The sequence below is a fragment of the Prunus dulcis genome, chromosome 2, assembly GCF_902201215.1.
Source record: "Prunus dulcis chromosome 2, ALMONDv2, whole genome shotgun sequence".
NCBI classification, from domain to species: Eukaryota; Viridiplantae; Streptophyta; class Magnoliopsida; order Rosales; family Rosaceae; genus Prunus; species Prunus dulcis.
The window spans coordinates 17114781-17136879 of NC_047651.1; the positions used below are offsets into that span (position 1 = coordinate 17114781).

The 22099-nt window shown below is 36.3% G+C and overlaps 4 protein-coding genes and 1 pseudogene across 8 annotated transcripts; 4 read left to right on the forward strand and 1 right to left on the reverse strand.

Moving 5' to 3' along the window:
• The first annotated feature begins 895 nt into the window (after positions 1 to 895).
• LOC117618494 lies at positions 896 to 6917 on the forward strand. Of its 4 annotated transcripts, none has more exons than XM_034348053.1 (14): positions 896 to 969; positions 1563 to 1616; positions 1730 to 1931; positions 2140 to 2214; positions 2328 to 2429; positions 2611 to 2651; positions 2952 to 3065; positions 3919 to 4033; positions 4150 to 4340; positions 4427 to 4543; positions 5032 to 5112; positions 5280 to 5515; positions 5783 to 5822; positions 6124 to 6917. In XM_034348053.1, exons 2-14 carry the CDS (start codon positions 1563 to 1565, stop codon positions 6706 to 6708), a joined length of 1953 nt encoding a protein of 650 aa, XP_034203944.1. In that variant the 5' UTR covers positions 896 to 969; the 3' UTR covers positions 6709 to 6917. The 4 variants fall into 4 exon arrangements, with proteins under 4 accessions (XP_034203944.1, XP_034203943.1, XP_034203945.1 ...); XM_034348052.1 differs by having other exon boundaries at positions 904 to 969; positions 1553 to 1616; XM_034348054.1 differs by lacking the exons at positions 896 to 969; positions 5280 to 5515; positions 5783 to 5822 and having other exon boundaries at positions 1273 to 1616.
• Positions 6918 to 7475: 558 nt separating this feature from the next.
• LOC117618930 (LIM domain-containing protein PLIM2b) lies at positions 7476 to 9384 on the forward strand. The gene is made up of 5 exons (XM_034348707.1): positions 7476 to 7847; positions 8178 to 8274; positions 8388 to 8419; positions 8673 to 8762; positions 8877 to 9384. Exons 1-5 carry the CDS (start codon positions 7713 to 7715, stop codon positions 9174 to 9176), a joined length of 654 nt encoding a protein of 217 aa, XP_034204598.1. The 5' UTR covers positions 7476 to 7712; the 3' UTR covers positions 9177 to 9384.
• Positions 9385 to 12399: 3015 nt separating this feature from the next.
• On the forward strand, positions 12400 to 15216 carry LOC117620260 (transcription factor MYB17). The gene is made up of 3 exons (XM_034350411.1): positions 12400 to 12863; positions 13715 to 13844; positions 14130 to 15216. The coding sequence occupies exons 1-3, from the start codon at positions 12728 to 12730 to the stop codon at positions 14989 to 14991; spliced, it is 1128 nt and encodes a 375-aa protein (XP_034206302.1). The 5' UTR covers positions 12400 to 12727; the 3' UTR covers positions 14992 to 15216.
• A 588-nt stretch (positions 15217 to 15804) lies between these two features.
• Positions 15805 to 17446, reverse strand: LOC117620261 (remorin-like). The gene is made up of 5 exons (XM_034350412.1): positions 17212 to 17446; positions 16953 to 17003; positions 16732 to 16819; positions 16465 to 16546; positions 15805 to 16308 (listed from the first exon to the last, which is right to left on the reverse strand). The coding sequence occupies exons 1-5, from the start codon at positions 17387 to 17389 to the stop codon at positions 16114 to 16116; spliced, it is 594 nt and encodes a 197-aa protein (XP_034206303.1). The 5' UTR covers positions 17390 to 17446; the 3' UTR covers positions 15805 to 16113.
• A 2743-nt stretch (positions 17447 to 20189) lies between these two features.
• Positions 20190 to 22079, forward strand: LOC117617896 (annotated as a pseudogene). Its single transcript, XR_004584446.1, has 5 exons — positions 20190 to 20513; positions 20607 to 20727; positions 20982 to 21172; positions 21298 to 21420; positions 21612 to 22079. The product of XR_004584446.1 is annotated as a tRNA-specific adenosine deaminase TAD1-like (transcript).
• Positions 22080 to 22099: the final 20 nt, after the last annotated feature.

Here is a 22099-nt window from a genome sequence, read left to right on the forward strand (position 1 = left end):
ATTGGAAAGGAGATTTTGGAAAATGTCAAAAAGAGAGAAATTTTTTTTAAAAAAGTCAAAATTGACAAAATTGCCTTTATTTATTTTTGAATTTTCTAAGGAATTCTTTACATTTGTATGTTTTTTATTTGAAAGTTGAGAGGTTTTTTTGTCTTTTTTGAAAAAGTTTTGGCTTTTTCTAAAAATAAAAGTTTTTTTTATAGCTAAAACCTAAATTAACTTTAAAATAAAAACAGAAAACCCTTGTCATTGGTCTAGCTCTAATATAATTTCAACCACTAAAGTGTTTAAGAAACTTAAGAGGATTAGTGCTTAAAACATCTTAGATCTCTTTACCCATCACTGATTGATTCTGTATAACATTCTACATAATTTGAACCTTACTACACATGCTCTTATGTTACTTGATATACGTTTATGGGCATCCGAATTCGACCCCTTTCCCCACTTTATCAAAAGAAAAAAAATATATATAGAAACTTAAAATTAGTACTTAAAAGATCTTGCGGATCACCATCAATTACCAATTGGTATTGAATTGATACCTGCATATAGAGAATAGCTCTACTTAATTAAGTCATGTCGTCAACTTTAACAGTGGGACAAAACATATTATCATTCTATAAAAATAATTAAACAAATAATAAAAACAAATAGAAACACCAAAAATTTCTAGCTATGCCAGCTCAAGAGTCGCCATTGACACATTGTATGAAGACATTACAGCTAATCCATAACCAAAACTGGAAGAAAAAAAAAAGATTTGGGATTAGGCGTATCAATATAGACTTTCGTAATAGAAGCGGACGATGCACAAGCATAATGGAGTAGGACCCTGAATAAAAAAACATGTGCTAAAACTACAGTGCAAGCAAAGCAAGCAAAAAGGCCAAAATAAATACTTCCCACTTATAACGTAGACCGAATCTTTGCCTAAGTTTGCTCTGCCTTCTACTCCGGGACTTCCTGGTGAGACCATCTTTCTCTTTAGCAAGAACAAAATTGATTTCATGTTTTATTCCATATGATCATTAACTGAATGGCTTAAATTCTGATTGTATGAGCTTTTACTTATCCGAATTTCCTGTTTTTGAATCACTTTCTTAAACACACAGAACCCAGTTCATTTTTGAGTTGGAAGTACCCAGTTGAATAATTGCTGACTTGGGTTTTGTTTTTATGTCTCATATTCTTTTAGTTCTGATCATAATTGATAATTGATGCTGAGGTAGCATCTGGGCTTCATTTGTGGGGATTCTGGAAATGTTCTAGAAATGTTCTAGAAATGAATTTGGAGCATACACTGGCTTTGATGGTGTTTATCCTGGAAATGTTACTCAAAGACTATTGTTCTTGTTCTTGTAGGCTTATATGAATATAGATAATTTGCAGATTAGTGGGTTAACGTATCGTCCTTTCTTTTTTTATTCGTTATTTGATTGTTGGGATGCATACTGGTATTAAATAGAAAGTCATAAGAAAATGCAACCTAACCCAATAGCATCAATACATATTTCATTAATACAAAACCATTTCATACTGTTAATGCCAACACACTGCAGATGACAATGGAAATTCAGGAAGTAGATGGGATTCGTAATTGTGTGATCAAGCTGGTTAGTGTTATTATTCTTATTTCCTTTTGTCTGCCTTAAGTAATTTTAACTTCAAAGTTTCATCTGGTTTATCAAAGATTCAGAGAATTGATTATGTTGAGTTTGAACTGCAGAGGGAGAATTCTCAAAAAAGAAGGGACAAGGTTTACATTGGCTGTGGAGCTGGGTTTGGAGGTGACAGGCCCTTTGCAGCTCTTAAATTGCTACAGAGGGTCAAAGAACTGAACTATATTGTGCTTGAATGCCTAGCAGAGCGCACCCTTGCTGAACGGTATCAAGTTATGGTGTCCGGTGGCGATGGTTATGACTCTAGGAGTACGTGTCTATGATTCATGGATGGTTATGAAATTCTTCGTTTATTCATTGGTTGCATGTTAAGTCTTTTTATACCTCTTTGATATTGTGCTAATCTTCTTGAATGAGAATTTGACATACAGTTCATAAGAAGTTTCCAAATAAATTCTCAATTTTGCGAACATTGGACACTTCAGTTGATCATTCTCGTACCTTTCCATGAGTGCAGTTTCTGATTGGATGCGCTTGCTCCTACCTTTGGCTGTTGAGAGAGGAACTTGCATAATCACCAACATGGGTGCAAGTGAGAAACTAAACAAATGCAGTCTGCAAAGTTCTACATCTTTTATGATTGCAAAATTTTACTTTCTGAAGCTGTTTCTTTGTCTAAATATTATATTTTGTTTTTCGGGGAAGTGGATCCGCATGGGGCACAGGAAAAGGTTATAGAAATAGCAAGCAGCTTGGGGCTTAGTGTTTCTGTTGCTGTGGCTTATGAGATTTCTGTTGCAAACACAGGTAATCGATAGTAAAAAGGACTAAGTAGACTATATATCTATAGGGATTTCCTGCAGACCAATATAACACAGTCCTTTCGACAGAGGCTTATTACAGGACTGTATTATGTACATATCTTTCCTTGTTATATAAACACAGGCTTCTATTTATTGTAACAAAAATGTTTCCATTGTCTGTGTAGGTTCAGGATCGTCTCATGAGAAGTCATATATCATGGAAGGAGTAAGAATCTGGTACTCTTGCATTTAATTTTTATTGGTAAATGATGATTGTATATACAATGTTTGTTTTTCGTTTCCCGTTGGCATCACATGTTAGTCACACAATTTAGGGGCATCCTTCCTTTCCATGAATATTTTACTCCTGCAATCATGGGAGTATGCAAACTAGTGTCAATATTCTATATTTCTTCCAAATCAGATGAAGAGTGAGTTTGATCCATAGAGATTGATTCCTCTTCTCTTTTCCTTTATATTGTACATGTGAAAGGTGGATCTCATATTTTTGTTCTAATTTGTGAAGGGTATTAGCACGTATCTGGGAGCAGCTCCAATTGTTGAATGTCTGGAAAAGTATCAACCAAACGTAATAATTACTTCAAGGGTTGCAGATGCTGCCTTATTTTTAGCACCTATGGTATGAAATTTGATCATTTAGGAATGTTATTTTCCTAGGAAGACTCCCATAGCCTTGTTTGAGGATGTGGCGACTTGAACCCAAGCATTGAGCAAGGGAGAGACTCCCACTTACCACCACACGACACCAAGTGGTGTTGGTAACTCAAGCTTGTTTTGTTGTTAAGCAAATGTTTTACTGTTATTTTTTTGTATATGCTAAATCATCCATGCCATCAATTTTCTGTGAAGAAGTGTAATCTTGGTTTTCAATTTGAATAAACTAGCTCAACCTTAAAACCCATGTAATCTTTTTTGGTCCAACCATAATGACCTATACAAGGCCATATTATCTGTTGATTAAAAAAAAAGGGTCATACTATCTATTGATCCTTTGTGACCATATGGATGGGTCGCTTCAATTTCCCAAGACTTTATTTCATTACAATTTCCACCCATGTTAGTTTTGCCCTTCCTCAGACTTTCATTCTCCTTGGTTTTAGTCATCAAGATTGAAATTCAGTTCGAAGATGAAATTAAGATTTTAAAATATGTACCACTTATTATAAACACTGAAATGTTGGTGAAGTTATTTAGGTAAAGAAGGGTATCTTACATCAAAGATGACTGCAGTGGTTGAGCAACATCATATTTTTCTTTCTCTGGTAAAATCATGCAAGTTAACTATTTCAAACAAACATCGTTTAAGTGGATTTTGGACCTAATATCTTGGGGGTAATTATATCTTTATCTGAAAGTATATTTTAATACTATTGACACTATAAAACATTTAGTCCTCTTGCTTTGTTAACTTTTTTTATGTAGTTATTTCCTTTGAGAAGGAATGCTGAATGGTTATAATGGGGTATGATTAGATCTACGAACTCGGTTGGAACTGGGATAGTTTGGAGCAGCTAGCACAAGGGTCTTTGGCTGGCCATCTTCTGGAGTGTGGTTGTCAACTAACAGGAGGCTACTTCATGCACCCAGGTGAGATTTTGTTTAAGTTAAACTTCATCCTAGCACAGTAAGGGGTTATTACGATAAAATTGCAATTTGTTTTCATGTTTATGTGACTGCTTGTGCATTTCTTTTCATTCTTTTAGGAGACAAGTCTCGAAATATGTCTTTCTCTCAACTCCTGGATTTGTCACTCCCTTATGCTGAAATAAGCTCTGATGGAAAAGTATTTGTAGCAAAGGCAGAGGGTACTGGTGGGGTTTTAAATTTCAGTACTTGTGCTGAACAACTTCTTTATGAGGTTGGGGATCCCGGTGCTTATATCACTCCTGATGTGGTAAGTTATACGAGTGTATTCAAGCATTTATTATGGAACATAGGGCAGAATTAAGAAGAAAACAAACATCATGTTCTCTACTGCAGATAATTGATATTCGGGATGTTTCATTCTACCCCTTATCAAGTTGTAAGGTTCTCTGTGCTGGAGCAAAACCATCTGCAGTATCAGTGCCTGATAAACTTCTACGGTTGGTACCGAAGGTAACATTCTTATGGTTTATAGAAAAGTTTGAACTAATGGATAAGGATGAAGGATTCAATTTCAAAAGTATCATGGTTTTTCTTTCTAGTTCAAGTTGGTAGATATGGTGCTTGTGTAAAGTCCTTTTTGAGCAACTTAATTTTACAAAATATATCACTTTTATCAGGGTTTGTGATCTAGGCCCTGAAACCTCCTTTTCTTGTCCTTAGCTGCACGCCTTAGGGAAAAGTACTTTGCTCTTCAGTAAGAAATCTTTTATGGGTTTGTGTTCCCTCATATAATGCTACAAAGAGCCAACATTACACTTTTTATGACTCAGTGCTTATCCGCCACTAATTTAAGCAAGTCTTGCCATGTGTTATTGGTAGCTCTTCCTGTATTTTGTTTTAATTTCGAATATGCAGTTAATTTTTTCTATATGTAAGAACTTTAATACTGTGTTGGCCGGTTTCTTGTTTGGCTAACACTTCATTTTCCTAGTTTTCAGGACTATGGTTGGAAAGGATGGGGAGAAATATCCTATGGGGGATACGAATGTGTTAAACGTGCTAAAGCTGCTGAGTTTCTGGTAAATAAACTTAAAACATTTGTACTGTGTCACTGTTATTCCTTTTAATTGCATGTATCACTGTGTAGTTGGTTTTGACTTTTTTGAATGATATCCTTTATATTGGTTGTGCTTTACTTGAAAAACTCCAGTCAGTTTAGCTATTTCTTATTTCCATATTATATTAGGTTAGATCATGGATGGAAGAAGTAATTCCTGGAGTTAGCAGCCATGTAGTTTCTTATATAATTGGGCTTGATAGCCTGAAGGCAACCAGTCTTAGTGACAATGCTTCATCTCGGATGGTTAGCGATATTAGGCTACGCATGGATGGGTTATTCAAGCTGAAGGAACACGCAGTCCATTTTGTTAGAGAGTTTACTGCTTTATATACAAATGGACCAGCTGGTGGTGGTGGTATCAGGTAAATCTCCTATCAGCTTTTGCGTCATTTTTGCCTCCCAAATGAGCAGCTTGTGGCTTAAGAAATCCCACTGAGACCTTGTTTTCCTTTATATTGCTATGAGTGAGACCTTTGCTGAAAACTGAACTACTGTTCATTATTCCTTCGGTTAGCAGATGTTGCAGATCATAGAAAGAAACTAATTAAAACCCTTGTAGATTTAGGACTAACTAATTGACAGCCTTTTACATTGTCTGTTTCTTGATTATACTGTATTACTCAATGCAGCACCGGACACAAGAAAGAGATCATCCTTGAAAAATATCTGGTATTTACTTGCTCTCTCCTTCCCTCTTCAGTTATAAATCCTTTAGGTTTTTGGTCTAATCTGCTGAACTTGAAACTTAGACCATAATTAGCATATTCTCGTCATTAGTTTTTTACCTCACTCCCCTTTCTTCTTATTGCACCCCATGATGTTGACTTCCAAATCCAGTCCAACCAAACTTCTAGCAGTTTCGACTGATAAGATTAGGTTTTTGATCAAACTGGTGACAGATTTTTGTTACACATAACAATGTGCAGAAGTGGAGAAATTCTGAAGAAAAACTTATTTGTTTGGTCTTCAGGTCAAGCGTGAACATGTACTCTGGCGGACAGCAGTAAAGCACACCACAGCATTAACATCAAATATCTGTCTTCCGCATGAGTCTGGATTGTCAATTACACAAGCAAATGAAGTTAAATCTTCTACCAATTCGGATAGTCCATTTATTGGAAGTGCATTCTCTCCTGCTCCATCTGGCCACAAGATTCCACTCTATGATGTAGCACATGTTCGAGCTGGAGACAAAGGAAATGACTTGAATTTTTCCATGATCCCACATTTTCCTCCAGATATAGTGAGGTTAAAGTCAATCATAACACCCCAGTGGGTAAAGAAAGTAGTCTCAGCCCTTCTGAATTCCTCTCCATTCCCGGACATGGATGCTATCAATGAAAGAGACAAATGGGTCAATGAAAATGTAAAGGTGGAAATTTATGAAGTTAAGGGAATCCGATCTTTAAACGTTGTGGTTCGGGACATTCTTGATGGCGGTGTGAACTGCTCTAGAAGGATTGACCGGCACGGAAAGACCATCTCAGATCTCATACTATGCCAGCAAGTTCTATTGCCTCCATGGCTGGGTCGTTCAAATACTCTTATAGCATGACTTGCTCTACTGGGGTGAGTTTTGCAGTAAAACCTTTTTTTTTTTTTTTTTTTTTTTCACACATGTATACCCAATTTGCTTTTCTTTAAACAGGCATATAATATACCTTTTTTATGGGCAAGAGCATATATTGTACATAGTCAATCTTTTTTCTTTTTTCTTTTTCCAATTTGTATTCAGAGTTCAATGTGAAATAATTTTATTCTCAACATTCCTTGTTATGATGATTTGTAAGATATAGTTTGGTTCAGAACTTCAGATAAATGAAAATAAAGTTATGTTTGGCCAGTTTGATTTTGCTGAAGAAACAAGAAAATCTAGCATCAACCCATAAACCTTAATATTTGTAGCACTCCAATCTGTATACTTTTCAATAGAAAGGATTTTTCTTTTTCTTTTTCTTTGAGAAGTAAAAATAGCAAGGATTCCTGAAGCGGCAAGGGTTCACTGGCTCCAGATAAAATAACCTATTTGCTTGAACACTATCTATCTTTTGCCATTACTAATCAGATGGTTGGCCCTTGCAAATTTGCAATTTCAACAGTTTGGAGTGATTCACACATCTCATTGGACAATTAAAAGCATACTATTTTTAACAAACATAACTACCAACAACCAAATAGCAAAATAGTTGGCTATCATTTTGTCATCTCAAATATAAATTTCTTATTTTCTCTTGAAAAGGTCAGAGCACCAGCCTTGTTTTACTCCAATCCAGTCGGATAAATTCCACAATTAGGGGCATAAATTACTCCATTCACTTGTCTTCCATTTACTAGCATTTCAAAATCCATTATAATCTGATATAAATTAAGTTTTGTTTAGACAAATCAGAGACTTTGCTCAATCCCATTTGGATTTGTCTGAGGTGCCGGTAGCAAGCACGGTGCTTCTTCCCGTGATCAACTTCTTTCTGATCCCTCAGGCACCTGAGTTGAAGACAAAGAAACCATTTTCAACAATATTTTGGGGGATTTTTTAGATTTCTTTGAAGAAAGAAAACAATGGCATTTACAGGAACTCTGGATAAATGCAAGGCTTGTGATAAGACTGTTTATGTGGTTGATATGTTGTCCCTTGAAGGACTACCTTATCATAAATCCTGCTTCAAATGCAGCCACTGCAAAGGATTTCTCTCGGTACATATATTTCTCTCTCGTCACATTTTACCTGTGTTTTAATTTTGCAACACACGTATGTATGTATTTTTTTTAAGTTTTGCTTCAGCTTAGGCGTGAATGATTGTCAACCATTGATTGATTTGTAAAACTTACGTCAACGGTTCACAATCATCCATACGTATTGAGCAGAACAAATTTACAAGGCAGTTAATGGCACCGAGACATGGACATTTGCAAAGTTAATTTTTGATACTTATGACCAAGTCTTGATTCATTTGAAAGATCATAAACCCTTGGTTGAATATCATCCAAATATGCAAATGGTTAAGAAAAATATATTTTTGACAGATGAGCACCTATTCCTCCATGGATGGAGTCCTCTACTGCAAACCTCATTTTGAGCAGCTTTTCAAAGAATCTGGGAATTTCAGCAAGAATTTCCAACGTGAGACTTTTCCCTTATCTTTACTTCTTTTAGTTTTTTTAGCTAATATGCATCATTAACAGATAATCCTCTGTTTGCTAACATTAGTTGTTTTCTGATGAATTTTGTTGCAGCAAAGTCTGCTGAGAAGCAAAATGAACAACTGGTATGTATTTTCATTGTCACATGCATCTATATCCTATGCCAAGAAAAAAGCATATTGTCCATTGACCATGGTCACCAACCATTAGATTTTCAAATCCAATGGTTGGCATTCAAACTTAGTTTAAATCCAGACAAAGTATTTTGATTTCTAGGATGAATGTCAACCATTGGAATTTGACCAAACATATACATGTGTATATATATTGATCTTAAAATTGCAGAGGTATTAATATGAACTGTGATACTTTCTACAGAATAGGGCCCCCAGCAAGCTCTCCTCCATGTTCTCTGGAACCCTAGACAAGTGTGCAACTTGCTCAAAGACAGTCTATCCACTGGAGAAGGTAACCCAAAGGAAATTTTAGTTTCTTCTTCCACAAGCAAACACAAACTAGCTAGGTTTATAGATTGAGAAATTTAATTATTTTTCATTTTCTCTGATGCTCTAATTTAAACAGGTGACATTGGAGGGAGAAAGTTACCACAAGTCATGCTTCAGGTGTGCTCATGGGGGCTGCCCTCTTACACATTCATCCTATGCTGCTCTTGATGGAGTTCTTTACTGCAAGCACCATTTTTCTCAGCTCTTCCTGGAGAAAGGAAATTACAGCCATGTCCTCCAGGCTGCTGCAAACAGGAAAAATGCACTAGCTACTGAGCCAGCTGCTGCAGAAGCCCCTCCTGAGCCACAACCAGAACCAACAACAGAAGCAGAATCTAAGGACCAGACCGACCAACCACCACCAGAGGAATCTTAAGATGCATTTTGCCACAAATTCCTTGCCTTTCAGAGCTACCTGAACTTTTTCTTTTTCTTTCTTCCTTTTGGGAGCAAGCTATCCCATCTTGTTCAAATATATGTATAACTTGTTCACAGATTACTTTGAGACTGTAAGCTGATTTTTGGTGGGTTGTGTTTAAACAAAATCATCATGGATATTAGTTCTATCCTCTTTTTTGTTTCAATTTTTATTGAGAAATTAATGTGGGAAATTTAATATTTGTACCAATTCAAATAAGTTATTTTTTATTGGGTTCATGATTCTAATGAATTGGGAAATTATCAGAAAACAGTGCTCCTATTGTCACTTTTTGTAATTTTTTTTTGGGCTTTTCATGTATAACCCATAAATAGGGCCCCAATATAGAAAACCCTACAACACCCAAATCTTAGGAAAAAACTTATTCGACTTTTTAAAGGGACTGAATATACCATACAAGCCTTGAAAAACCTAAAAACTACAACAATGTCATCAGTTTATTTTTTCTAAAAATCTTAATGCAAGGATATTAATGGTATTTCACACATCATTCAAATTATAGGTTTTAGTGTTTATATATAAATTCAATGCATATATAACGGTGCCTACAGTGTTCCACTATTGTAAATCTTTTCTTCTTTTTTTTTTAAAAAAAAAAGTGAGAATTCATTGCTCGAACTATCATTGTCTAACCTTGCGAACAAAGTATAGTTGTGATACATGCTAGGATCTTGCTAGCTGAGGCATATATACATTGTAGAATAACTATACCCATATATTACAACTTTACAAGCAAACATACCTGTTGGTGGTAGAAATCACTTTTTCAAAGCTAGCTTTTATTGAATGCTTCCAAAGATGATCTCATACTGTTTTTTTCCTTTGATTTTTTGTTCCACTTTTAAGATTTTTGTACATATCTACTACTAGAATCACTTGTTCAAAGCTATTTTTTTCCCTTGTACTACTGGGGTCTGCGACACCCTTTGGTGCTTTTTAGATAAGTTGTTTTTCTTACTTGTTAGACAAGAAACAACCTTTTAATCTATGCAGATTGCAGAAACAACTCTGTTTTTTTTAATAGTAAAGAAACAACTTTTTATTTCCTTGGTTTTTAGTATGCTCATGGTCAAGGGGGTAGCTACCTGACAGAATCTGCAGCTACCATTTGGGATGGCACCTTGGTTGGAAATAGAATTGCTTTTGCTTGGTTGGGCAGCAAGCATTGTGGTTTGAACATCCCTCTCCACAGAAAAAGTAATGTTGATTTTGAAAGCAAAGCAATGATGATACTACCTGGAATTAATAGGTTTTCATGCTTAGTGATCATTTTACTAAACGTCTACATCAAAATTATGGAATCAACATTTCCGTACTAGTATTTAAAAGTGCTGGAAATGGAAATGTGTTGACCAAAACCCCAACAAAACTTTATCTTCTTGAAATCATAATGCAAAACCTTGCTTGACGAGGTGATTATCAAATCCAATTTACATTACGAAAAAGAAGATTGTACTCGCATGAAAAGAGCCGGACAACTCAAAATGAAAATTAAACAAACCTCTTACTCCTTTTCAAGTGCAAAAAACCACAAATCAATACACATACTTACCATCCAATTTCAAGTGTCAAATTTGCATCACATTCTGTTCATCAATTATTGTAAAAACTTGATCAAGTGATTTATACTTTAGAAGCCTTTGGTAAACAAAGTCCTTAGGCATTCAATTAATGTGTGAATAGTACAAGCATGAAGCAGCAGCCGACAACACAAGAAAAACAGGCCAACTCTGAAATCTCAAGACCCTCAACCTTCCTTCCATATCTCTCGTCTCTCTGCCATATATATTTATTGCTTGACCCCAGCCAGCCACAGTTCTCACAGACAGACTCATCTCTAGGAGCCTACAAACCTAATGCTCCACCGCCTAATAAAGAGAAATATTAGATAAACAAGCAAAACTGTTGGCTTCTTGTCCACTTATTTTTCTCACCCTTACAAATTTTTCTTTATTAAAAAAAAAAAAAAAAAAACTACACCATTATCCATGCCTCCCATGAAGATTTTGATTTTCATCCATCTCATCAGGTCTCAGCTATTTATATCATGATATAAATGTTTGCAAGACCAGTAATTTAATCCTGACACAGATGAACATGTCGGTATAGGAGATTTTCACTGCACCATGTAGATTATTATTTTTTGTGTGTGTAGCATATATGAACATGTCACATGACTCTGTACTTTTCTGTCAACATGAAATTTATTTATACCAAAAAAAAAATTAGAAGTGGAAAAAGGAAATGGCAAAGATGAGCATGAACCAAAGGAGTAGAGTAACATGGGGTTGCAGAAACTTGACTTTGAAAGTTCAATTGACCACATTTATTAGATTGGGATTGAAATGGACTTTGCCCCACTTTTTCCAAATTTGACTTCTCTCTGACTCTCCTCAACTTCCTCAATCCAATTTCAAACAGCAAACATAGAAATTATTCACTTACAGGGAAAAAAAAAAAAAAATGAACTCTTGATTATTATGATAATTGTGAAAATATTCAATGAAATATGTAAAATTTGGTTCAAGCATTATTTCTATTGGGGCAGAGAATTTATAATAAAGCCTGTAATCTAATAAATATTTTCAAATCCATGCAATGAGCCAACAGAGAAAACTGAGCAAACGCACAGTTAATTTCTTCTTCTCCTCCACTTCCTCAAGTTTCGAACCAATCGAACGAGGGTTGCTCTGCATGCAAGAATGAAAAATTGAGAAGAAAAGATCTTGATTAGTTTTCCACTTCCACTTCCTGAGTGACCAACCATGGTCTAATTGGCTTAGCTAGATTTAATGGGTAGTTCCTAAAATTTCTTATAAATTAAGAAACATAGAGGAAAATGGAAATGCATGGTCATTTCTTGTCTTGGTGTGTCCGTACTCTGCAGACTGCAGGTTATTGTCTTTGCCATTAATGCCTTCCAAGTTCTTCTCTCTCTGTCTCTTTCTCTCTCTCTAAATAAATATTACTGTCTTTCTGTGTGAGAATCCACCATTAATGTTGTCACTGTCATCTTCCCTGCATTTGGCTTCTCTCTCTTTCCAGTTGAGTGTAAATGAAAACCTCAAAAAAAGAAATCCCACCATTAACTCTCTTTCATTGTTGGGGCCAAGTCTTTAACTTTTCAATGATGATACAATTTTCTCTCTCTCTCTCTGCGTACCACCAAACCCCAAACATTTATTGCAAAAGACAGCTTGAAACTAGCTGAACTTGTACCTCCTTTCCTTTCAGACAACCCACATCCATAATTCTATATATTAAATATATATCACCTTCTCCTTTTTCATCCAGATAGAGATCAAACTCCAGCATTAATTTGCAAATCCTCTTTTCTCCTCATAAAGATAAGGGTGTGTGGAGCTTTAAATTGGGTTACTTGGGATTTTTATTGTTGGTGTTTGGTAGTGGTGGATTGGTGGAGGGTGGTGGTTGTGGTTGTGTTTCTCTCAACTCTCTGTGTTGGGAATTAAAAGGGTGTGTGAGATATGGGAAGGTCTCCTTGTTGTGACAATAGAGGATTGAAGAGAGGGCCATGGTCAGCTGAAGAGGATGAGGCTCTTCTGAACTATATCAACAAGAATAATGGCCATGGCAGCTGGCGCTCTCTCCCCAAGCTTGCAGGTTTCTTTGGGTGTTTCTTTCTTTCCTTCTTTCTGGATGTTACTTAGTTTCTGTCTTGGTTTGGTCCATATTGCCTTTTGACACCCAAAAGTTGCTGCTTTGGTTTATTGTTTTCTGATGTAAAAGAAAAGCTCTTTCATGTGATGTAAAGGACATCTTAAAGTGCTAACTTAACAGTGTCAAGTTTTTCTTCATGTCTACTGAGTCAGATGGTTGTGCTTGAACTCTGAGGGACTAGGAGTGATGGGTTTTATTCTTTGGTCCCAGAGTCCCCATTAACCTCTTGGCTTACTTGAAATTATGTTCTTTTTGATAAGTTGGTTTGCAAAATCAAATCTGTTTACCACTTTCCCCTTTTTCTTTTCCTCTTTTTCTTTGGTGAATGAGTTAAATTATAGTTACCCTCCCCTTCTGTATGTGTTTTTATTTACAGTTTGCAAGCAAATCTGTTTATTACTTTCCCCTTATTCTTTTCCTCTTTCTTTTTCATTTTGGTGTGTGTGGATGAATGCGCTGAACCAAAGTTACTTTGAGAAACTTTCACCATTAGTCTAGGTTAATCGTTTTCTCAACCTTTATTTTGTGTTGAAGAAAACCAGATAGACATTTCTTTTAAAAGGTTGTTTTGCTGCCTCCTTTGTCATTTTGTATGGTTCTGTACAAGTATAATTGCTTTTGACTCTTTTCATGTCTGGCTCCCCTTTTCTCTGAGTTTTCTTGGATATTATGTTTAAAACATTATAGGAATTTGGGGGTAAATCCAAATAATTAATATTGTGCTTGATTTGTTCATTTTTAGTTTCAGATTCTTGGTCTTGTTCATATATTGAGTGTGGTTTTCTCTTTCATAGGTCTTCTACGCTGTGGGAAGAGTTGTCGGCTCAGGTGGACAAATTATCTTAGGCCAGACATTAAAAGAGGCCCCTTCACCAAGGATGAAGAGAAGCTTATCATGCAGCTTCATGGCATACTCGGAAACAGGTAGTACATTTGCGATTCTCGGCTTGCTTTCGAACTGTGATACGCCCATCTTTTGGAAATTTAGAACTGATTTACCTTTCGTTAACTGTGTATTAAACAACACAAGACATTAAGACCACGTGAAGACCAACTTGTCATTCATATTATGTGATGAAAAACACTTGAAAAGTTATAGCATATTCTGAATATCATGGTATGATTGAATGTATTGTGTTAAGTTGAATCTGTTGCAGAAAATTTGTCCTGTTTCTCACTCTCTTGCTTGTATCAAAAAACAATTTTCAGGTGGGCTGCTATAGCTTCTCAGTTGCCTGGAAGAACTGACAATGAGATCAAGAATTTATGGAACACACACCTGAAGAAGCGTCTCCTCCTCATGGGGATTGATCCACAAACACATAAGCCCGTTGACTCTAACTGTTTAACTAGCACAGCACCTGCTTCCCTTGCCACCCGTCACATGGCACAATGGGAGAGTGCTAGGCTTGAAGCTGAGGCTCGGCTTTCCAGGGAGTCATCACTCTTCAGCCAACTTCCGGAGAAATCTGAGTCTGACTATTTTCTACGCTTATGGAACTCTGAAGTTGGAGAAGCATTCAGAAACCTCACTACCGTGGATAAATCTGCATGCCCTAGCCCCATGTCTCAGGCATCTTCATCGACGAAATGTGGATCAGTGTCAGCTGTGACAACAGAAGTTGGCAACACCTTAACAGGGTCATCAACCATGGCCGGAGATCAAAACGATGATATGGATGACAAGATTTGCCAGACCAACACTGAAGATGGGGGACACAATATTTGCCAGACCAACACTGAAGATGTGGGATACAAGATTTGCCAGACCAACACTGAAGATTTGGAATACAAAAGTTGCCAGACCAACACTGAAGATATGGGATACAAGATCTTCCAATCCAACACTGAAGATGTGGAGTACAAGCCCTGGCGGTTGAACACCAAAGATGTGATGGCCGGGTCGGACTCCTCATGTTCCAATGATTTAGAGGACTCGTCGGACACTGCATTGCAGCTGCTGCTGAATTTCCCCATTAACAATGACATGAGCTTCCTTGAAGACAATGTGGATGACTATGCAACAACTCCTGCTAGGTGGACACCCAATTCTTTCATTTGCCCCCTCTGAAGCAGGCTTAGGAGCTTCCTTTTTTTTGAGGTGCTGCTCAAATTTTTGGTGGATGTCTTCTATAAGCTGTCAATTTAGTTAGAGAGCTAAGAGTAAGGGTCCTGTTTTGATACATTTTAGCTTAAAAGTGGCAGTGCTGTTACCACTAAGTAAGCTTTCCTTAACAAATCTTAGTTTGTTCAGGATTCAGTATATATAGTAGATACATATTCCTCAATCCTTTCAGACATGAATCAACTAGTTATATCTCTCTTATTGTCTTAATGACATAACTTTGATGCCCCAAGAACACAGCTTGGGGTCGGCTTAAAACTATTTAAAATTTTAATATACTGGTGCCCCTGCATAGGAAATGCCAGATGCTGTTAGCACACAGAGGAAGTAGGCTTCGTCATTGCCATGCTCAGGTTCAGTTCAGAGAGACTCTTATTGCCTGTTATCTGCTTAGTGTTTGGTCGTTTTTTTTTTCCAGTTTCTCGAAAGCTTTGTTTTGAAAGCTGAGCAAACCCCAAGAGGCTATAATCTACTGTCAAGTTCCAGGTGATTACAAGTCACAGAAGATAGCTTCCCAACAGTATATTGAAATCTGCAAACTCATTTACTGATTGGGAACTGCTGTTGGCATTCCAAAAATGTCATTCTGCACTCCTCTCGTATAAAATGAGAAGGGAAAATTGCACTTGGAGGAGTGCACGATGACCGCTATGAAGTGTCAATAACAGTTCCGACTCATTTTCTGCGCATGACAAATGGTTAAACCATCAGCATTGCAGAGAGCCAATGCAAAGTTCAACACAACATGAAGCAAGAACGAAAGATGAATAGTGTAGAGTTATCCCATTACTAGAAAAAGCTTCAGTCCTCAAGGACAGCAACATCTGATCTTAAATGTATATAACAAATAACAAACTTGGACCTCACAAATCAAATACACTTCATATACAACTATGGACGATAACGAACATTTGCTGATTGTCCAGTCTGTTTTCACACAAAACATCGACCAAACAGGACCCGACCAAAAAGGGGAAGAGAAAAAAAAGGAACAAACCAGGAAAGATTTACACATGAAAAAACCAGAAGTTACATTGGTTGTTTTCAAACCAGGCTCAAAGCAGTACTTCAAAAGCAGCCAAGGAACTTCTTTGGAATACTTCCAGTTGCACGGTATTTAGCAGCGGTCTCATCCGCCTTGAGGAATTCTTCCCCGCGATTGGCTATAGCCAAAGCCCTCTTTTCATCTGCTTGTTTGTGAAGAAGAGCAACTTGGTTTTTCATTTTTTCTGCGTATTGTGTCTTTTTCTTCTCCAATTTTTCCTGATAACCAATGAAACTGTTAAATTTGAATATAAACTAAAATGAATTCCAAGTCTCTAACTAATTTGGTTAATTTCATCCCATTAGTTTCAAACTAAAATTGAGGTTGGTTCCAAATTCCAATCAAAAAAGAAGAAAAAAGAAAAAGGAAGTCACCTCCATGCTTCTCAGTTTGGCTTCCGCAGCTGCTTTCCTGCTGTTTTCCCATGCAGTAATATCAGAGAGTTTCTTTTGGGCCCTGTGTTTGCCAGTTTCATTTCATAAGCCATTGGAAAAAGGGGATCACTCAAAAAACATATAAAACTCATCACAAAATGCAACTCTTATTTCAAAGCAGTATTGACTCAAAATCTTGAACTATTAAGAAAAAACCCAATAACAATAATTGAAAGACAATTGATTTGAGAGAAAATCAAGCCTTACTTGTTCTCTGCCTTAGCCTTTTCACTTTCTTCCCATGCCCTGATAAAAGACAAACTCTTTTCTTTTTCAAGATGTGAAAGAGCTACATCTGGAAAACAAAACATCAACACCACCACAATCAACCACATGGGTTATCTCTCTGCTCATCCACTACTGCATAATTTGGAATTATCATTCTCATCATTTCATTAAAATAAATTAAATTAAATTAAATTCATCACCTCTATCAATTGATCCTCCAGAAGGCTTTTTCACCTCTGTTTCTGGAGCCTCTGTAAAACAGAACCAAAAAGAAATAAAATTTACCACAAACACTCTGTAAAGTTTTCATCTTTTTACTGTTTAGAACCAAAAAGAAATAAAATTTACCACAAACACTCTGTAAAGTTTTCATCTTTTTACTGTTTCACTGAGAGAGAGAGAGAGAGAGAGAGAGAGAGAGAGGCAGAGGCAGAGGGAGAGGCAGAGGCTTTCACTTACTCTCAACTACGGCAAGGGCTTTTGTATCATCAACTCCCTTGACATCAACCTCGCGCGGCGGAGGCACCACGGCCTTCTGCTCAGCGAGGTCGTTTGGGGCCGAGGCCAGAGGAGGCTCAGCCAGTAAAGCAGGCTCGGGTTCTGCCTTCTTCAGCTCCTCTTCCATTGTTGCTCCCATTTTTCTCAAAAATCTAAACGGATAACTCTCGACTTCTCCACTGACACACTCCACATCTTTCGGTCTCTTCGTATATATACGTGAGTGAGGGAGTGCAGGGCCCACAATCCATTCTAGCCGTTTATGTTTTGTGCCCGTTGGATCTGACGGTGCGTGTGCTTTTTGCGTAAATGCTTTAATCCCATGTCGACGGGTACTTAAACTGCTACAGTGATGCCACGTAGGCGCGGTTGTGATATGATTATGTCGGCAAGCGTGGTGAGATGAAACGACATCGTTTGCTGGGACCGTATTTAAGATTTTTTTTTTGACCGGCCTTTATTGTGAAACAATGGTGGGTCATTCCTACGCGCGTAGATAACGCGGGAATAACCCATATTCTGTTTCCCTTTCCTTTTTCTCTTTTGTTTTTGTTTTTTGTTTTCCTTATTTTTCCTTCCTTTTCGATTATTTGGTTAAAGTTTCTTTTTTCTTTTTCACAATATTTGAACCAAGGTTTGGAATCTTTCTTCAGTTATTTTATTTTTTATTTACAAACAAGTTGATATTTACAACATATATTTATAATGGATCAATATTAGATCATGGTTAGGTATTAAATTCATCATGAATATATATCGTCATCCTTATCTATATGAGTCGAACATATCTTCAATTAATTACAGACAAATATCACTATACCAAAAATTAGTGGATAAATTCACTTTCTCAATTGAATTGAATGGAGTGAGTAGGATATATTTATCACAAAAGCTTGATTGTGGACCAATTTTATCTTCAACCGTTTGGAATTCAATTTCCCCATGAATGCATCCCACCTTCTTCAACAATCATTGCTTATGTATGAGGCTCGATCACCAGCAACCCTACTGAATTTCAACAACCAAATTTAATTTATATAAATTCAAAAAAATTATTTTGTACATTAAACAATATCGTTTTTTCTTTCACCACCTATTTATCCCTTAAAAACCTTTAGAAAACTTCACTTCTTGGACTAGGCCTAAGGACATAATTCTACTAAAGTTTTGCAACTCTTGACTACTTTTGGTCAAAATATGTAATCTAGAATATTCCATAGAAAATTTATCGTCATACACCACGTGGAACCATAAAAAAAAAAAGTAAAGTATTGCGAAAATAGCATTTTAAGTAGTCTAAGCTCTCTAAATCAAGAAGATTTAAAGTCCTTAATCAATTAAAGAAAAGAAAATAACTTATGCCAAGTTATTTTCACATTTGGCTCTGAGTTATTATTTGATCCGAAGTTAAATGTATTACTATGCATCCCATTCTGCATATTTTCTTCTACTAATTTTTTTAATTTGGAAAAAGAATACAAATGATAAAAACTTCCCTTGTAGAAGTAAATTAGTATTATTCGGATAAAAAAGATATGTAATGAGCTTATGTATTTTTGGGATTTTAAAAAAAAGGAAAAAAAAGGGACAATCCCTTCAGGTCCACGCGCTCTGGACTGGAGAGGTCTCAGCGTACAAGCAAACAATTGAGCATTTGACATCTCAGATTGAAGTATGTTGGCTGGCAGGTTGGCGCACCACGTGGGTTTGGCCCCGCCAATCTCGGCCATTTGCACCGTTCATGCAGTAACGCTGTGATGTGGAGTATTTTGCCCTTCACCAACTGGCACACTGATTGGCCTTTCATATTTTCTCATATATATATATATATATATATATATATATATATTAATAAATTACATTTTTTTTTCTTTTTGTTGAGAGATTCATTATTATATCAAATAGAAGCGCAAATTATAAATAAAATATATAAATAAAATAGACTTTAGAAACACACTAAAATTCTATTTATAATATAACAAAAACACTTCGAATTTTTTATAAATTACAAAACTGTCATTAATTTCTTAAAACAAGCCAAACTCTAAAACCTAAAAAAAACTCAAAACACTAAATAGAACATTAAAGTAATTTAATAATCAAAATTAAATTTAATAAGATCAGCTGTTATTTTTTGAATTTGTTTACAAAAATTAAATGATATAGAATTTATCTATATCACTAATGCTAAAAATGAATATATAACAAAATATCTCTTTTTAATTATTATTTTTATAATAATTGTGTTGGTATAGATTGAGATGTTGAGCATTGCTTTGTGTTGGTATCTTGCTAAATATCTCAACTGGTATCTTTTAGTCTCAGTTATTATTATTAATTTAATGGATATCAACAATAATAATGTTGGGGACTTTCATTTCATGTTGCCTTTATTCCCAAGGTATGAGAGACTTTACACCTCATAATTCACTTTCTATTAATTTAAATTTTAATCAGCCTTTACCAGTACCAATCAATCTATTTAAACCTAGAATCAAGATCTTATATGCTAATGAAACACCGCTAGGGGTAAAAGCACAAGCAAATATTATTCTCCACTTTCCAACCATTATTGATTTTTTTTTTTTGTAGATGAGCACTTATTACTACTTGCCCACTTCTTAATGAGACAATTCTGAATTGCAAGAGGATTGTCAATCCTACAAACAAGAACAAAATCGCTATGAATATGGACTAAGAGATCCCACATAAGAGTGTTATTATTTGCATCATTTTTATTGACTATCTTATTGATCGTCTCTCTAATATAAGTGAGTCCTATATGAGTCAGTAGAAATTGCACAAATAGCATAATTGATCTTCAAATAGCGTTATTAATACTAAAGAGGGGATCGAGAAGTGCTCAAGTAGGAGGATAAATGATATTTCATTTAACCTTGTTATGGAAAATGGTGAAATTGGTGAAATTGGGCTCCTTTATTTTCTTCTTGGGTACACAAGATTGGCCCAATTCTAGACCCAAAAAATGATTTGGAAGTCCACCCAATCCAAATCCAACCACGTAGTGGTCCGAATGACCAGAAATCGGAGGCGGCAGCCTCTCTTCTCCCACTCACCCCGACCACCACTTTCTGCAGCATGGCGTCGCCGTCCTGCTTCGAAACGCCATCGTCTGCTCTTTCTTCTTCTTCAAAAATAGACTGGGCCGAGATGGTCTCGGACAAGGTGTTCTCACTCTACAACTCTCTTCCCAAGAAAGGCAAGACTCAGGGTCGCTTTCCTCGTTTCCTCTCCTTCTCAAGGTCCTACTTTCCTTCGTTCTTTCTTTTCTAAATTTGATTTTCCTGCACTTTCCTGGAAAGCAAACAGTGTTTTTAACATTTTCAATTGTTCAGAATTGGAAGTTGTCGCGTTGGGAACTGGGACCAAATGTCTTGGGCGTTCACTCTTGAGCTCCAACGGTGATGTCGTCAATGATTCCCACGCCGAGATTATAGCTCGAAGATCTTTACTGAGGTTTTTATTTGTTGTTATATATTCATTTCATTAGCAAATTTAATTTGTTTAGTTGCTAATACAAGATTTTAATAAATAAAAAGTTGTAATTTACGAGTGCTATGCTTCATGTGGCATGAAATGCATCCAAATTATGTGTGCTTAGCTGAAAAGTACCCATTTTTTTGGGGAGGATTTGCATTTGTTACCTATATCTCTACCTTATATTTTTAGTGTATGGTGCTTATTGGTATACTTGGCTTCTCTGGCACTAGGTTCTTCTATGCACAGATTCAGTGTCTTACTCAAGTTTATAGTAAGCAAAGTGATAGCAATGGAAGCACACAAATGCAAAATGGTGATGCCAAAAACTTGCTTTTTGAATTGGACCCTAATGGTGATGGCCAAGGAAAATACAAATTGAGGAAGGGTTTGCAATTACACTTGTACATATCACAACTACCATGTCAGTTCTTGTTCATATCCAAAAAAAGAGAGTCCTTTTTTCTTCGGTTTTTGCCCTCCTTAGATCTTTATATCTTTATCAGGACAAACCAATACTGCGATTATACTTATTCTCCTTTCTTGCAGGTGGGGTTGCATCTCCGAGTTCACTGTTGTCTCCCCCAAAAGACGTCTCACCAACAGAACGGGGTTCATCTTTGGACGAGCTTAATGTTTCAATAAATGAAAAGGCTCTGCCAAATACTAATGGTAATGGGATTTTGTACTTGTCCTCTTCTTTGTTCTATATTTGCTAAAAATTTATGTTTCCATTTTTCACCTTAATGTGGTGGGTTGAATATTTTTCTAGTGAATGTTGGCAGCTTCTTTTTGAGAAAAGTATCATTACTCTTGACATGAGATTTGAGTCATGTAGCATCTGTATGTTACCTTATTTTCAGGTGATGCTTCACAACTAATTGGCTCGGTTCAAAGAAAGCCTGGTCGTGGTGATACGACTTTATCAGTTAGTTGCTCTGACAAGATGGCTCGTTGGAATGTAGTTGGAGTTCAAGGTTTGTCATTTGATCTATCATGTACCCAAGATAGGGCTTCATTCAGCCAATCTTGGATATGGAAACTCTGGTCTAAATACATACCTTGCTTCTTTTGGTCGGGCATCCTTGAATGTTTGATGGTGTACCTAGACTGAGCCAGTTTGACTAATCTTCATGATTATATTGGCCGTACTTGGTTACATGGGCATTACTAGTTATAAGTTAGTTGATGAGGTCATACATATTCTTATTTCAGGAGCTCTGCTTTCATTCTTTCTGCAACCTGTTTACCTTTCTTCCATTACTGTTGGACAATCGCCTCACGGCTCTGAAATGGTTCTTGTGGTTGATCGCTTGAAAAAAGCGCTGCATGATCGCATTCTACCATTGTC

Bases quoted from the DNA above. Each gene is read 5' to 3' on its own strand.
- LOC117618494 (XM_034348053.1), top strand. From the start codon at position 1,563: ATGACAATGGAAATTCAGGAAGTAGATGGGATTCGTAATTGTGTGATC. The intron at 4,034-4,149 runs GTGAGATTTTGT...TCATTCTTTTAG, and splicing joins AGGCTACTTCATGCACCCAG to GAGACAAGTCTCGAAATATG. The intron at 4,341-4,426 runs GTAAGTTATACG...TCTCTACTGCAG, and splicing joins CTTATATCACTCCTGATGTG to ATAATTGATATTCGGGATGT.
- LOC117618930 (XM_034348707.1), top strand. From the start codon at position 7,713: ATGGCATTTACAGGAACTCTGGATAAATGCAAGGCTTGTGATAAGACT. The intron at 7,848-8,177 runs GTACATATATTT...TATTTTTGACAG, and splicing joins ACTGCAAAGGATTTCTCTCG to ATGAGCACCTATTCCTCCAT. The intron at 8,763-8,876 runs GTAACCCAAAGG...TAATTTAAACAG, and splicing joins CAGTCTATCCACTGGAGAAG to GTGACATTGGAGGGAGAAAG.
- LOC117620260 (XM_034350411.1), top strand. From the start codon at position 12,728: ATGGGAAGGTCTCCTTGTTGTGACAATAGAGGATTGAAGAGAGGGCCA. The intron at 12,864-13,714 runs GTTTCTTTGGGT...TCTCTTTCATAG, and splicing joins CTCTCTCCCCAAGCTTGCAG to GTCTTCTACGCTGTGGGAAG. The intron at 13,845-14,129 runs GTAGTACATTTG...AACAATTTTCAG, and splicing joins CATGGCATACTCGGAAACAG to GTGGGCTGCTATAGCTTCTC.
- LOC117620261 (XM_034350412.1), bottom strand. From the start codon at position 17,389: ATGGGAGCAACAATGGAAGAGGAGCTGAAGAAGGCAGAACCCGAGCCT. The intron at 16,820-16,952 runs GTGATGAATTTA...TTTGTTTTCCAG, and splicing joins TGGAGGATCAATTGATAGAG to ATGTAGCTCTTTCACATCTT. The intron at 16,309-16,464 runs GTGACTTCCTTT...ATTGGTTATCAG, and splicing joins CCAAACTGAGAAGCATGGAG to GAAAAATTGGAGAAGAAAAA.